The 14,863-nt window shown below is 41.1% G+C and overlaps 1 protein-coding gene across 1 annotated transcript in view; it reads right to left on the bottom strand.

Annotated features, from left to right (window-relative positions):
• Positions 1–1,554: 1,554 nt before the first annotated feature.
• NSUN6 (NOP2/Sun RNA methyltransferase 6) overlaps positions 1,555–14,863 on the bottom strand; it is a 149,427-nt gene continuing 136,118 nt past the window's right edge. Inside the window, exons 9-11 of the mRNA XM_078663744.1 lie at positions 13,091–13,239; positions 7,934–8,059; positions 1,555–2,073 (exon numbers count right to left, since the gene is read on the bottom strand). Coding sequence (XP_078519870.1) covers positions 1,870–2,073; positions 7,934–8,059; positions 13,091–13,239 — 479 coding nt within the window. The 3' untranslated portion in view covers positions 1,555–1,869. The remainder of the gene's footprint in view (positions 2,074–7,933; positions 8,060–13,090; positions 13,240–14,863) is intronic.

The following is a 14,863-nucleotide window of genomic DNA, read 5'->3' on the forward strand; positions in this document are numbered from 1 at the left end:
TATGCTCCTTGCCATTTATGCTGATTCAGAATTTTCTGTGACCTCATAGCAATGGGGTCACGATAAGTAGAGCATTCACAAAATATATTATAACACTATTATACACTACTGCGACATTCAATGGCCCACACTGCTGGTGCTCAACTAATGAAGGGGTATACTCCAACTTTCCTGCTGCCTCACCCATGTGCATTCTCCAGCCATGTTTTCCTGGTCTAACGGGTCCCCGTCGGTATAGAGATGGGTCCACTTCTCAACTTTTATCCTCGCTTGTGGCCTCTGGTGTTAAACAGTTGTGAATCCAGAGAAGGATTCATGTTGCACAACATCAATGTTCAGCCACCATGCACATCGACCTGCCCAGTAATATGCATGGCTAGCTTTGACATATCAAGTAAGGTATAGCAACCCTCCACATTCCCAACAATATCGCCCACATGTCCAGCATATCCTGTCATCTGGAATTTGTTCACTACTAGTGAATATCCGTCTCTCTTTCTCATTGGCTGTCTTCAAGAAAAAGCTGACAACTAACCTGCTTGGCTAGGATGTTTTAAGATCAGCACCAGGAGACCCAGCCAGAGCTATTTAAGTGCTGCTTCTCAGTAACACGTATAGCCTGTCCACACATGCCCAAGTCATCCCAATAAAAGTTGTAATGGAATTCTCCATATATGCAGCAAATGGTAAAAAGGACACCCCCCTCCCATTAACAGCTGATGACCGCCTCCACAGGTCCAACAACAGAACTGTTTCCCTCACTCTTATTTTCTCACTTTCTCCCACTTGCTGTTTGTCTCTGAAATTCTCCTTTTCCTTCTCTGCCTCTCTTTCTACCAGCCTTATTTCCTTGTTCTCCTCTCTCTCGTTCTTTACCGGTTTCTCTGTCTCTATATGTCTGCCTCGTTGCCCGCGTGTTGCATCTGTGTGTGTTTGTTTTTCTTCTCTCTAGATTGTTCTTACCTGCCCCTTAGAATGGACGTTTGGAATGAAGTAGAAAGAGTCAGATTCTGCTCGGAGTGGTTGAGCTGGGGGAAAAAGCCCTGCCAGATTTGCTCTTGTGCTGACTGTGGAATTGAGTCCTATTCATCATCATCATAATAATCTGCTGAGAGTGTCACTGTCCTAGCAGTCCACCTCTAAGCTCCACAAACAGTAGGCTGCAAGTTGGTCCAATCCTGCTAAACGAGCAGCAATGCTTACCATCCCCAAACCACATGGCATTACTTACAGATATGTCCCACGGGTGGTGGTGTAAAAAGTAGAAGAAATTTGATAAAAATGGAAAAAGACGTCAAAATTGTAAGCTTTGCTTTCTGTTTGGTGGCAGTTCAGATATCTCTGTACAAGAAAGACTGTGGCAGGAGATGCCAGGACATTGGAAAAATATTTGGATGCAGACCTCGTCAGCATTAAAAGTAAAATCACATTTTTGCTGCTTGAGATTCATTAAAAAAAAAATCACAAGAATAACTTTTCTAGAATTATGCAAAAGTAAAACGCTGAAGCATAAAATGTGTGTAAATGTGAAGAAAGTGCGAAGAAACGTTTAAATGAAATGGAGCAAGAACACAGTCACATGTTTATTTTCGGGCTCTGAAACCAAGGACTAAAATATTGTTTTATTTATATGCTCTGCAAAAAGGCGAGTTTCGTCAACCAAGACACCACACCTGCATCATGATGTTCCTTAACCTGTGGTCTCTTGATATAAGTTAATCAACTGGCAGATTGTCTGCTGCTATGACAACCGTGTCGCAGTTCTGTTGTCTTGACAACTCCACGGCAGCAATTACGGCTGCTTGGAAGATTCCGAACTTCCTTCAGAGAGGTGAGTATTCTAATCTTGCACCAGAATGACGACAGTCCTCACCTTTTAATAAATTTGGCAATAAAAAATCCTATACTGTCCTTGTTCACTAAGCAATCAAAGTCATCTGTGGCGGAAGAACTCAGAGAATGGCTGTCCGTGCCCTGTAAAGATGCACTTGATGGGTGAAACCTTTGTAGCAGCTGCAACTGGTCATCTGGCAACCCAGCCCCTTTCATGCCTTTTCCTCCAATATGTGGCTCCTGTTAAAAGCAGAAGAGTACAGAACATGATTGGTAAAGACCCCCCCAAAAAAGCATAACATGTGATCAGTGTTACATGATGTCTAAATTTAGCACCGCCTGATACTGCAATGTCATACAAGTATGTTTATTTCTTATGGGCAACTTGAACATTTTATCACACAATCAGCTAAAAACAGGAGCACATGCTATGATCATCTTCAGAATTGACTGAGACAAGGCAATCCTAGCCGGGGCCTCCACTGGCCACCAGGTAGCCAGTTTTTCATGAGCCCGCAAGACTAGTCATTGAAAAAAAATACATTTGGTCATATTACGCCAGTTCCACACGACCTCAGGTTGCTCCCACCAGCCAGAATATAATTCCAAATACGATCTATCACATTTAAAGCCATAGGTCATAGAAGGCCAACTGCTCAAACATCCTCAGACTATGGAGGATTCTGAATTTCTAGAAGAAAGAATTGTCTTTTAGTAAAACTTTTCAGATTCAAAACAAGAAGGGCACAAAACAGAACGTTCACAGCAGCGACAAGCTTACGGACCTCTCCTAAAACAAATCTAAGACAACAGCCGGACCTAATTCCCTTCCAAGACAGCTTGAAAACTCTCCTTTTCACCAACACTTCGTAAATAGTGGTCTGCAGAAAAACTGCTTTTCTTGCCACCTTAATCTCCTCTCCTCCATTCCTTTTCCCATGTTCTATCCCCTGGCATGCCATTGTTAGACCATACAAATACTTTCTCTGCTTAGTTGTTAAGAGTAAAGTAATGTACTGGTAGCAGCTGCAAAAAAATAAGACTGTAAAATCAAATGAGTTCTAGATTTCAATATTTCTACCATAAAGTATCATTAAGGCTGCAAGTCTTTTTTTGTATGAGCCGTCACAGTGGATTATGAATCTATACATTAGACATGAGAATCAATGATTTAACCCTTGGATGCTATGGACGTCACTTCCCCCACACAGTGTAGCCCATCTTGCACAGCACAACCCATTGGACAAGGAGTTCACATCCAAGCAAACTGGGATGCTGATACCATAAGCATTTCCCTATGATGTGTTTTAAGTTAAAACCTTTACCTGCACCCTAAAGCTTTGTTTTTAATGACAATCAGAGAATGGAAGCACCTGGAGCTGTAAGTGGTGATCTATCGGCAAAATAAACAGCTGCTGCGAGCAGGTCAGCCACAGAAAGGGAGGAAGGAAAAAATAAGAGTAAGAAAAGAAACTGAGACAAAAGCCATCCAATCCTGAGCAAGGACTGGCTCTGGAGAATAAAAGCCTGCTTTGGTTACAAGGAAAGATTTTCAGGAAAAAAGGAATAGAGTGATGCCAGCGCATCCTGCATCAGGGTTATCATACCACCCAAAGTCCCAGACAGTCTTTAAGGATTAGGGTGTGAACCCCCAATCTACCCATCTGAACAACTCACCAGGAGCAGAAGGCCCACTAGACAACAGGGAGGAAATAAATAAATAAATACATAAATAAATGTGACAATATGTGCTGGCCCCCAACACCCCTGGGCCAAGACATAAGGTTTTAGTGGGGATGACCAAAATTCTGATAATACAACTTGGACCATTAATCCATGCAATTATTTTAAATGTTATTACTTTATAGAACCGCTATTTTACTTTTTTAAGACTATATTGATGTTTTAAGTGTGGTTACGTGTGACATGCAATGTATATCCCTGAGCTGTATGCTTTCAAACTGCGCCGTTTTACTAAAGAGAACAGCTCACTACCCAATTACTGTCCCACCACTCTCTTACCTTTCCTACACAACGCCCTGGAAGAACTTTTGCCAGGCAGGTCTCATCCTACCAGAAGGACTCTAAACTGGATTCTAGGCAGCAGTGGTTTTGTCCAGCATGATGTACGGAGACAGTGTTGGCTGTGCCATGGTTGTTTTGTTTGAAACATACTTGATAAGGGGGTGTGATCCTGCTGGTTTTCCCACCGTGCTTCACACAGTATATCACATTGTCCTATCAACCACGCTTCAGCAGGTGATTACTGTGGGTGTAGCACCCCACACAATACACAGTAACAATGATAATCAAATCAATAACATGAGGGAATCAATTCAGTAAGTCTTAAAGTTAAAGTTTGCTTTCTTGCTTTTATTCAAAGTCTTCATACATAGCATAGCCAACGCGTTTCATCCGAAGGACATCTTCAGGGCGAAAGATATTAGAAATATGTCATCAGCTTTTTGTTCAGAGACTTTTATTTTGGTCAGAACTTCAAATATTTAGTGGCAATAGTAGCCTTTTTATAAAAGAAACTAGTCAATTTCTTCACAGTAGATGTTCTTTTAAATAGGTAAATTATCAGAACGGTGCCATAATTCACAACTCATTCTTGTGGTATCTGTGATCACCTTGGATATTTACAGCATATTCGTTCTCCCTCGGTCACGGCATCGAGTTTGTAGTTCGAGAACTACAAACTCGATGAATAATGGCACCGTAATGGCACCGTTCTGATAATTTACCTATTTAAAAGAACATCTACTGTGAAGAAATTGACTAGTTTCTTTTATAAAAAGGCTACTATTGCCACTAAATATTTGAAGTTCCGACCAAAATAAAAGTCTCTGAACAAAAAGCTGATGACATATTTCTAATATCTTTCGCCCTGAAGAAGTCCTTCGGACGAAACGCGTTGGCTACGCTTTGTATGAAGACTTTGAATAAAAGCAAGAAAGAAAACTTTAAGACTTACTGAATTGATTCCCTCATGTTATTGATTTGATTATCATTGTTACTGTGTATTGTGTGGGGTGTTGAACCATTGTGTTTCATTGTAAAAGTAGCTTTGGGCATTGCCCTTGGAAGCCTAGGGGTATGTGGCTTCAGGTTTCTGGCACCCACAAAAATAACTAGACCACAAAACATTGGACGAGTGCAGTCATTTTTTGCCCTGTACCCCTGTTCTAGTAGTGTTAATTGATTACTGTGGGTGTGGTTGCCAGTGTCTTTCCTCCCTGGAGGAGAACAATGCCAATCTTTGATTATTTTCCTTTATATCCCTGTAAGGTTAGATATTCTGGTATTTTACTGGAGGAAGATCTGTTTTTCAAGATTTTCAAGATGAAGGTCAGTGGGGTCTCCTCCTTGTGCTTTCATACTCTGTACTAGCTGGGAAAATCATATCTAAATTTATATCTCAAATTAGGCATGCCAAAGTCATCTCGACGGCGGACTCTTGAAGAAAGCCTCTTGTAGCTATATTCACCTGGGCCTTCCTGAAAGCACCCAGGTCACATTCCAGCAAATTCAAAACTTTGCCACCAGGAAAGGGCCAATTTGAAAAAATCTGATTTTGTGTCCCTAGCAAGATACTGGCTTCCAGTGAAACAGCATGTACATTTTAAGGCTGACAACTCTATGTAGAAAACTTGATATGCCTTTCACAACTCCTTTCTGAACACAACATTTGCTAAACATTCTTCCGTAAGATCCTTTCTCCGCTTTACTTTTATATGTCCTTCAGGAGAGGATAGCGTGTGCTGGGGTGAGGTCAAGCAGACATGTAGCTGATACGTTATGGAACAACTTACACTTTAAGCTTCTGCAAAGTCGGGGTGAAATGATAGGTTAATCGGCTTTTGAGGAGTGTCAAGTGGCAGAAGACATGACACTAGTCATTAGGTGGGCATTGGAGATGCTTGCAGAGACATAGGTTATTTTTTCAGATGAATGATGGTCGTTATAAGGCAGTCTGTGTTTTCTTGGTGATCTGGATCTTAGGGGACAGGTCCTTGATAAAGCCTAGTGATTTTGCTTTGGTGGTAGTTGGGAAAAGAAACGTCCTATTATAATGACAATGATTAATCTGGACTTGCTTGGCCAGGTTAGTGATGAGAATGAATTATTGGTAGGATTCCGTTTAAGACAGACACTGGATAGGCAAGTCTACATAAATGAAGTAGGCCTTGACTTAGATTAAGTCAACGATGAACTCAGCTTTTGGCATAATTGGAGAAAGAAATATATCCAGGGTCATATGGGGTAACTGTTCACAGGCCTAGATTTGCTTTCACTTCCCTTACTGGCAAGGAGTATGAATTCTTTCTTGATGTGGCTCGGTTTCATAGAGGCACCTGACGTAAACCCATACAAGGCTGAGGTACTCTCTGTGTATCTTATAACTGGTTCTAAAGATTTCCAGGTGCAGTTATATTTCATCTGTGTGTTGGTAAATTTTTATGCCACAAATGTTCAGGAGTTGTCACAGAGACTCTATGCATAACCTGAAGATTCAAGGAGAAAGAAAGAATCCTTATTGGGTACTGCACTTATCATTGTAACTACTGGGCTGTGGAGCTTTCCACCTAGACAAGTTGATGCTTGCTGCTAGCAGGCACATTATTACAAACACTCTGTTGACAATGTGCACTGAGAGGAAATTCAACAGTGACTGACAATTGCTGAAGGCTTGAGACTGTTCTAAAAGAAAGCAGGTGTTGCTGTTGTCCTTGACAATTGCACATAGAAGATAACTTGTGTGAACAAGACACTGATTATATTGAAAATGGATGTGAGAGATTTCAGAAGAACGACACTACTCTAGATGGAAGGAAGATTTATCCAAAGGTTCTGGCTTTCAGCAATTTCAGCACATTAGAGACATCAAAGTGCAGAGGATTGAGTGTATTTAGTTTGCCGTGTAGTGTGATGATTCGCGAGGGATGGTGGTCGTCTGTTTCATCCTACTGATACACTGCATGATTTAGTTGTATCAGTCATGACTTGATTTGTGTTGTTACATTTGCTGGAGGAGAGAGATGGTGTAAAAGTTGGTGATAGAGTAGAACTAGTTCAAGTTCAAGTTCAGAAATTTGTATAGCGCACTACTCACCCAGAGGGTCTCAAGGCGCTTGAGGGAGGGTAGGTGAATTACTTATCGAATAGCCAGGTTTTTAGTTGCTTTCTGAAGGAGAGGTGGTTCTGTGTGAGTCGGAGGTGAGTGGGGAGAGAATTCCAGGTTTTGGCCGCTAGGTAGGAGAAGGATCTTCCTCCCATGGTGGATCTGTTGATGCGCGGAATTACGGCTAGGGCTTGATTGGAAGATCGTAGTTGGCGGGTGGTCTATGACATTGGAGTTGGCACTGCTTCTTGTTGATGACTTAGGTAATGGAATAAATACTAGGCAGTTATGTATATGCCGATGATATTTCCACACAACAGGACTTTTAGTGTGAAGTTTTCTTCGAGTTAGGATTTTAGACATTTGTTTCCCTCATTAGACTATGGCTTACTAGATTTCCGACAGTTCTTGAGGGTACCACAGAACGGAGGGATTGGGTTAAATTGGGCTCAGTTTCAAGGGCATGTGGGTCTCAATGTTCTGTAAATGCACACATATTGCTTTCTAAAAGGGACTATGTACTGGGAATTTTCTTGCTCTCTTTCTTGCACCTATTGGAAAATACCAGTTACCTCTGCTGTGGGTGCCTTTTGATGAAGATCTCATTGTGTCTCCTACTAAATATTACAATTTGACACGCTTGTTGTAGTGTATACAAACATATTTTAGCTTCCTAAATAATAACTTGCTCATTTTCCAAAACCCAACTATAAATTCATGGCAGATTAGGTGCCACCAAATTGCAAAAAACATAATGATAAGGAACACGCTGCATTTCTAACAAGAATCCATTTCAAATTACATCCCTGTATAAAACACTCTCCCCTAAAAAGTAGTAATTAAAACTTATTAGGAAACCCACAACTGTGTTACTCCTTCAGAAGGCTTTTCAAAAGGTGAACTCTCTTAAACTTTCTAAAAGTAACAGGGTTAAGCAAGCTGTACAGGTACCATCATTCTACTCCCTGTTCTCACCTGCGACTGAAGTTGGAGGCATGGAAAATTAGAAAGGGCCCAGGCAACTTGTTCCTCATTTTCAGCAAGTGTTATAGTGCATGTGCTGTACACCAATGTACCACCTGGCTTTAACAACTTCACTGCCTAAAAGAAGAAACTGTTGTAAATGTACAATAAAATACTTAAAAACATGATACAACTTTAATTTATTTTTTAATAACCATATTCAAAATGCAATCTAAACTAGAACTGAATACATTTATTTTGACAAATGTTAAAATTGTTAATAGCTGCGACCAAGGCTAAGACACCAATGTATGAAAGTACATTGACTGAAAAGCTAAAAAATTGTTCAGTCATAAATAGTAGTAATTATCTGCAAATTTTCCCACTAACAGCTTATCATTCTTAAGTTGTAAGACATAACTGCATTAAAAAACAGGGACTGAAAATCTCAGAAATGCCCACATGAGTAAAATGTTAGTTCTACACACATGTTAGCAGTATTATATTGTTTCCTTTGAACAATTCAATATGACACAGTTGGAGATTCTGAATGTCATCTCTTAATGGAGCAATCTCAGATTTTTCTTGAACAGATTACAATTTACAACCAGCAGGAGCAGAGAAAGGTTAGAGTGAATATAAGGAATGTATCATGGTTACAGAAAGATAACTAATTGTAACTAAATAACTTCTCTTTTATTTGACCTTTATTTAGTTATGTTGCCCTCTAGGACACACTACAAAGCAATCTAGTCCAACAGATCAAAGTAAGATGCTCTGAATGTTGCCTGGACAATGTGCAAATCATGCAACTGGATCAGCCTGATTGCGGCTGTGGCAAAACCTTCTGGCGAAGGTGTGGTTGAGTGCTCAGAGCTCAACAATTACACAGCAGTGCAGTAAACGAAATATCCAACCCAGTGCTTGAATTTCAAGACAGAAAAGTACTTTAATGCACACTACATCAGAATACCAAACACTAATTTAAATCACAATTTAGTATCCTAGGTATTTGTATGCAGGCTGCGCCTCTATCCTCTATGTCACCCTTGTCTTTCCTTTTAGTCTAGGAGGAACCTCCCCCTTTCGTTAAATGGTATAATTGTGATTATGCCTCACGTATAAATCTCCCCTCTAACATGTTTTAGCTCATTCTTTCACAGTTCAATGTTTACACTCTCTTGCCACAAGCGGTGGATTAGTTCTTCAGGCAGCCGCTTGGCTTCCCTCTCAGAGCACTGATAATTCTCCCGTTTTTGGGAGGTGCTGGGCTACCGGCAACATAGACTATATTTTCTGCCCGGCAGACACGGATGCACTGCTTCTGTTTTGGCACAGTCGCTAGTGATCATTTGCGGTTGTTGAGAAGACAGGAGAAACAGTCCCACATATAGGTTTGATTAAGGCATGAATTTGAACTCGTGAACGTATGGCGGGACACCCAGGTAGCCGCCTGGCAAACGTCAGGACAGGAACTCCATGTGCTAATGCAGTTGTAGACTCCACCAGATGGGAGGCAGGATCTAATGAATCTAGCTGCTGGCAGTTGTCAACCATCTCCCGATGACGCTGAACCTCTTGTCATCTTTAGGGTTCACCATCAATGTGCAGATGGCACACCTGACTCACTTCCCTAGGCTCCTCTTCAATGGATCCATTCAGGACATTGTTTAGTTTTGTGCCTTTCTCGAGGGAAAGAGAGTTCAGGACATTCAGGCTGTAGTTCTAATCTTTCAGCATTGGTCCTGGATTTCAGGGAGGTCGACTCCGACGCTGCTGGGACTGATGGCCTTCGGCATCCTGCTGGTCGAGCATGCCGGAATTCCAGGTCAGCTGATTCCTGTTTACCAACACACGGGATGTCCAGCTCTACACCAATCCGGAAAGCCTGATGACACTTTCCCGTAGGTAATAGGGAGTTAGATCACCTGGCAGGGCTTTGGCTGATCACCCACCCTAGAAAAGACTACACTAGGGAGCCCTAGGTAGGAGTACACTATACACAGTAGTCATATGCCAACATATATTCACTGCATATATACACAACATATATACACCCCCCTCAGGTGAGTAGTCGCGCTTTACAAGACACCTGAATGATTGCCTGTTTTAGCACAATGGTGGAATTGTTCATCTTTTTCACTATTCTCTTAATGCATAATTGCTTCAATAAATATAAAAAATGCCTTGCTTCTTGTGTATTTCTTTTGGTATGCATGAGAGTCCAAACAAACAGATTCTAGATCTGTTACTGCGATTTCCTTAGGGGATCCGGGTTGTTATGTTCTGAGATTGAACACACATTTGTTACCCTGTAAGGTTAGGGGTGCAGATGGTTCATGGTGGGCAAGCAGGACTATAGGCCAACATATCCTGAGAATGTCCTCGAAATCAATCCGGCACAATCCTGACGTCTATGTTGTCCAACAAACGCACAGCTTTACTGGAGAGGTACTAGCCATACGACATGGCGCCGCCAACTTTTTAGGTTGGGCTCTTATTTAATGGATTGCTTGAATAGGTTTATTTTGTATTACCGAAGACCCCTATTCATCTACTAACAGGCGATGTCCTTGGTGTTAGGGAACATATCCTCTTCAGTTAAGTAAGTAAACCCCCATGTATTGGCTGTAGATAGTTCAAAGTTGAACGTTTCCAAGGATGACCCATAGTGGTACCCGCTCTGAATTCCACATCTTATGGCTGACCAAGAAGTACATTAACATACCTGAGAACAGCAGATATGTGGTTACTAAGAAGCTGCTACAACATGATCTCACACTTACAGGTGGGGATGTTACCTTCGCAGTTGAGGCTCACAAAGCATTTGGGACAGAGAGAGTCTATTCATGGGTTCCATTCCCAGCAGCAGACAACTGAATTTACACTTCAGCTGACGTTCCAAATAAATATACAGCTTATGAACAACTGGAGATACCATTAATAAACACAGAAATTGGTTTGTAGGAGCCCTACCACAAAATACAGAAGGCAGACCTGTTGCCCTTAGCAATGAGCAAGCAACATGGACAGTCTTAGCGAGTTACACAGTACACTCAAAAGTAGCTAATATGACAGCAGCACAGTTACGAAGACTATATGCTGGTCTAGTTGACATATATGAATGTCTTACCCAGTTGGTCATGCACACAATGACAGTCAATCCTGTGAAGACTGATCAAGCTGCACATCACAATTGTCTACACCAGGCATTAGTCCCTAGACCATCAATGCTGTCAAGGTTAAAATTCCCATCAGACAGGTAGAGATTGCGTTCTGGATTGCACACAAAAACAAGTCAGCTTGAAGCAGTGTTTTCCCATATGGAACTACGGGAAAAACATAGAATTCTTACCATATGCTTGCCAATGGGGATGGCTCTCCCTGTGAAAGATTGCTACACTTGGGGAACAGTCTTACCTGCAGTATATACTAGAACTCATGGAACCCCCTTATTAGCTATTTTGTCAGAGGTGCTTAAACAGAACAAAATTGAGTATGGGCAGCCTCTGCCCTCCTTTTGGGGATGAAACTGATTGTCAATTTTACTGCAGTGTCCGCCATTATGTTAAGTAACATTAAAAGGGAAGCAACAGCATTGGCTATACACACGCTAGTCAATAATTTGGCTCTGAGATCGCAGGATCGCAAAGTAGCAAAATGTTTTTAAGAAACTTAAGCAAAAGAGGATAGAGAAAATCTGGGAGCCAGGCCTAGCAAACCTCAAATTATGAGTATCCAGGGTGGCACAACCGTTGCTGCAACCCCTGGGATACCCCTCCAACTTACATATCCTGTGTACCAGGGACCATATACTAGAGACTTACAAGTAAACTAGCATTTTCCAAGTGGGAACAGCCAAATCATCATACACTTTAGGGACAGGGCACAGGCACGGATGTCTGATTAGCAGGCCTCAGTGCACTCTAAGAGTAAAAAACCCAGCAGGATCAGTCAAAATACCCGAGGGTGACCATCCAAAAAGAGGCTTTTTACTTAAACTGACTGTTTACCCAACTTCACTTTACTGCTGCGGGTTTTTGAGCATATACTTATAATGCTAACTGCAAAATTTCACATCCCAGAAGACAATTCAATGTCTGCTAAAAGGTCATGCCCGACTTAAAGTGAAACATTTCTCATGGGGACAATTTGCAGCTATGTCCGCACAACAGCAGAACCACCTTCATGCAGTCAGGCAAACAGTGCAGAAAAGCAGTGGCAAGTATGCTTAAGGCATATCATTACAGGTGCCTTAGAGTGCACGGCTACAAAATAGTCCGCTATAATTCAAAATGGTAAAGGTATCACAAGATAAGGTTGGACAACCCTATGAGGTCATAATGCAGAGTAAGGAGGAGATGACCATACCCTGGAATTTTGTTTATTAAAGCATTTGAATATAGAACTCTGACTTTTTAAATCCATCGATAGTCTAGTAAGAAATCGTACTGAGAGTGAGTGCAAGAGGTAATAAGTCCACTCAACCAATTTGATGACACTACTGCCGTACTTTTGTACTTACTGCATTTTGTCTATTTTGGAGATTAGGCAAGTGAATAGACACTATTTTGAAAAGGTCTGAAAAATACTGAGAAAACACATCATCGAAATTCACAAAAAATAAAAATAGGACATCCTATCTATGTGCTAAACCCACAATACGAACAGTGGCCCACTGCCTGAAAGTGAGGGGACGCTCAGTGCACATCTCCAGACCACAGAACACAACCAGGCTTCATTCAAGGCTCTGGTCTAGTTCTCTGTGAGCACACTCGAATAATGTGCAAGGGCCCTAAATCAGAAACCAGTGTAACAGATACATGAAGTTGAGAATTCCGGGCAGGTGAACATGACTGTATAGAATGCAAGGGACATCACCATCTTAGCAGAACCTATCATAGTTTGGCATGTCAAAGAACAGCAGCTTGCAGATTACTATCCGGAGAATTTTCCTAAAAAACCTTTGTCTAAGATGTTGTGGGGCTCCACCTTTACCAAACTTTATCATTTTCATCACCGTATTCGTCCTCTACAACTAATTGCAGACTAGGAGGGCTATAATTTATTTGCACATTGCTCAAAACGTTCCCCTCTGATAAGAAGCAAGAGAGTTTGTGCATAGCACATTTTATCCTGGTAATTGATTTAATGTGACAAAATACATACCACAGTAAAAAGTTTGCGCTGTAACGGTGGATATGATGTAACTTCCCTTAGTGTCCATGCACAAGCCATGTTTGGTCTTTGTCCTAGACCACTGCAAGGAGCATCGAGAAGAATTCGATCAAAAGATTCTGGTGGGAATGGGGGTGCCCCTAAACAGATTGTGGGTAAATTATACAAAAATGAATTAACATATCATAGTATCTTAACAGTATTACTAAAGAGTCACTTACAAATATTCAACTATAGTAAGTTGTCAAACGTTTTATTTTTTAACTAAAAAGCAAATAGTTTGTATATGTCACTACTAGAATAACTAGTGCAATGTTTAAAGTAAATGACATGCAAGAGCTGCGCTTTAGTTTAAGTCTACTCACAATGACATGTATAAAACAGGAGGCCCCTAGACAAACACATGAAGTAGTGCACTTGTAGTACAGCCACAAATACACATAAGACGTTTTGGTATTCAAAGAACGTGCATTTTGTTGCTAAATACTGACGAAATCTACACATGGGAAGTTCCAGTGTGAACTCCTGCATATCTCTGAGGAATAGCTTACCGATCCATAAAAAAACGGCCATCTTGGTAAACTCCTCCTCAGCAAAATTGTTTAAGAATAGTATTTGGCAAAGAGCACAACTACTTTTATAATCCAAATTATTCTATTTATTTTATCTTAATAATAACATGGCATGTACTAAATGAAAACAAAAGGACATTGACATTACATTTTGAGAAATATGATATATCCTGGTCTTACTGTTACAATTTGACAATACACTGACAATCCACCCTTTCTACTTCCACAAGACATCTATTTCTGATTGCCTTTATTCACAAAGCAGCAGTTACATATCTGCAATGATGATACCCGAAGCAGCGCTGGTGTATCATGCAAGGAGACATTCACAAATGTAAATCCTTATAGACACGAGACGTCTGCTGAAGCTCAACTTACAATAACATAATGCATAAAAAACCTCTGCTATTGTTGATCGCTTGGGCCGCTTTTCAGTGCATTTGTTTTTTGTTCACTATGCCACTATAAATAGAGACAAGTATAAAGCAAAGCAGTCATGGTCCAGCTCCTGGAGGGACCATCCAGCCTGAACTGCCAGGTAGGACCTCCTCCAGAGAGGAAAATACCCAAGCCCAGACCGGTTTCCGCCTACATGGGCTTCATCGGTACGGTGCATCTTAATTCCTAAGCTCTACAGAGCAAATGTGTAAAGCTCAAATATGGACTAAGGGATTGGCAGAATCATGGTTGTGGTGGGGTCTCTGAACATCTTCACCACTCTGTTGTTTAGCAAACACCGACAAAGAAAACTTGGCTCCAACTGCTTTGTTTTACCATCTTCGTGTTCATTGCTTAAAGTACTTCCAAGCTCATGGTGAGATGTTCCAAACATTCAACACTGTTTTCCAGAAAGAAAATAATCTCTCTGGTTTCACCAAGCCTTCCTCAATGAGAGGGTATTTTTTTCAAGCACTGATCAGTGCTTGCTTAAAGGGCTCTAAATTTGATCATCTACACTGACATTTGTAGCTCTGTATTTTGATGGTTAGGCAACTATGCATAGAGCACATCAAAAACGTTTAAAGCAAATTGAGTTCATATTGGGGTACAATGGAGAATGTTGCAAGAAACGTGAAGTCCTTGCAGGAAACAAGTCATAATAGGTGACTTGAACAAGAAGCACTGATCCGGACACCACAAGAAAGTCGATATGGCCGAAAGATAACCTTTAACTGGGCCCAAAGCAAAGCCT

Source organism: Lissotriton helveticus, chromosome 10, assembly GCF_964261635.1.
Source record: "Lissotriton helveticus chromosome 10, aLisHel1.1, whole genome shotgun sequence".
Classification (NCBI taxonomy): Eukaryota; Metazoa; Chordata; class Amphibia; order Caudata; family Salamandridae; genus Lissotriton; species Lissotriton helveticus.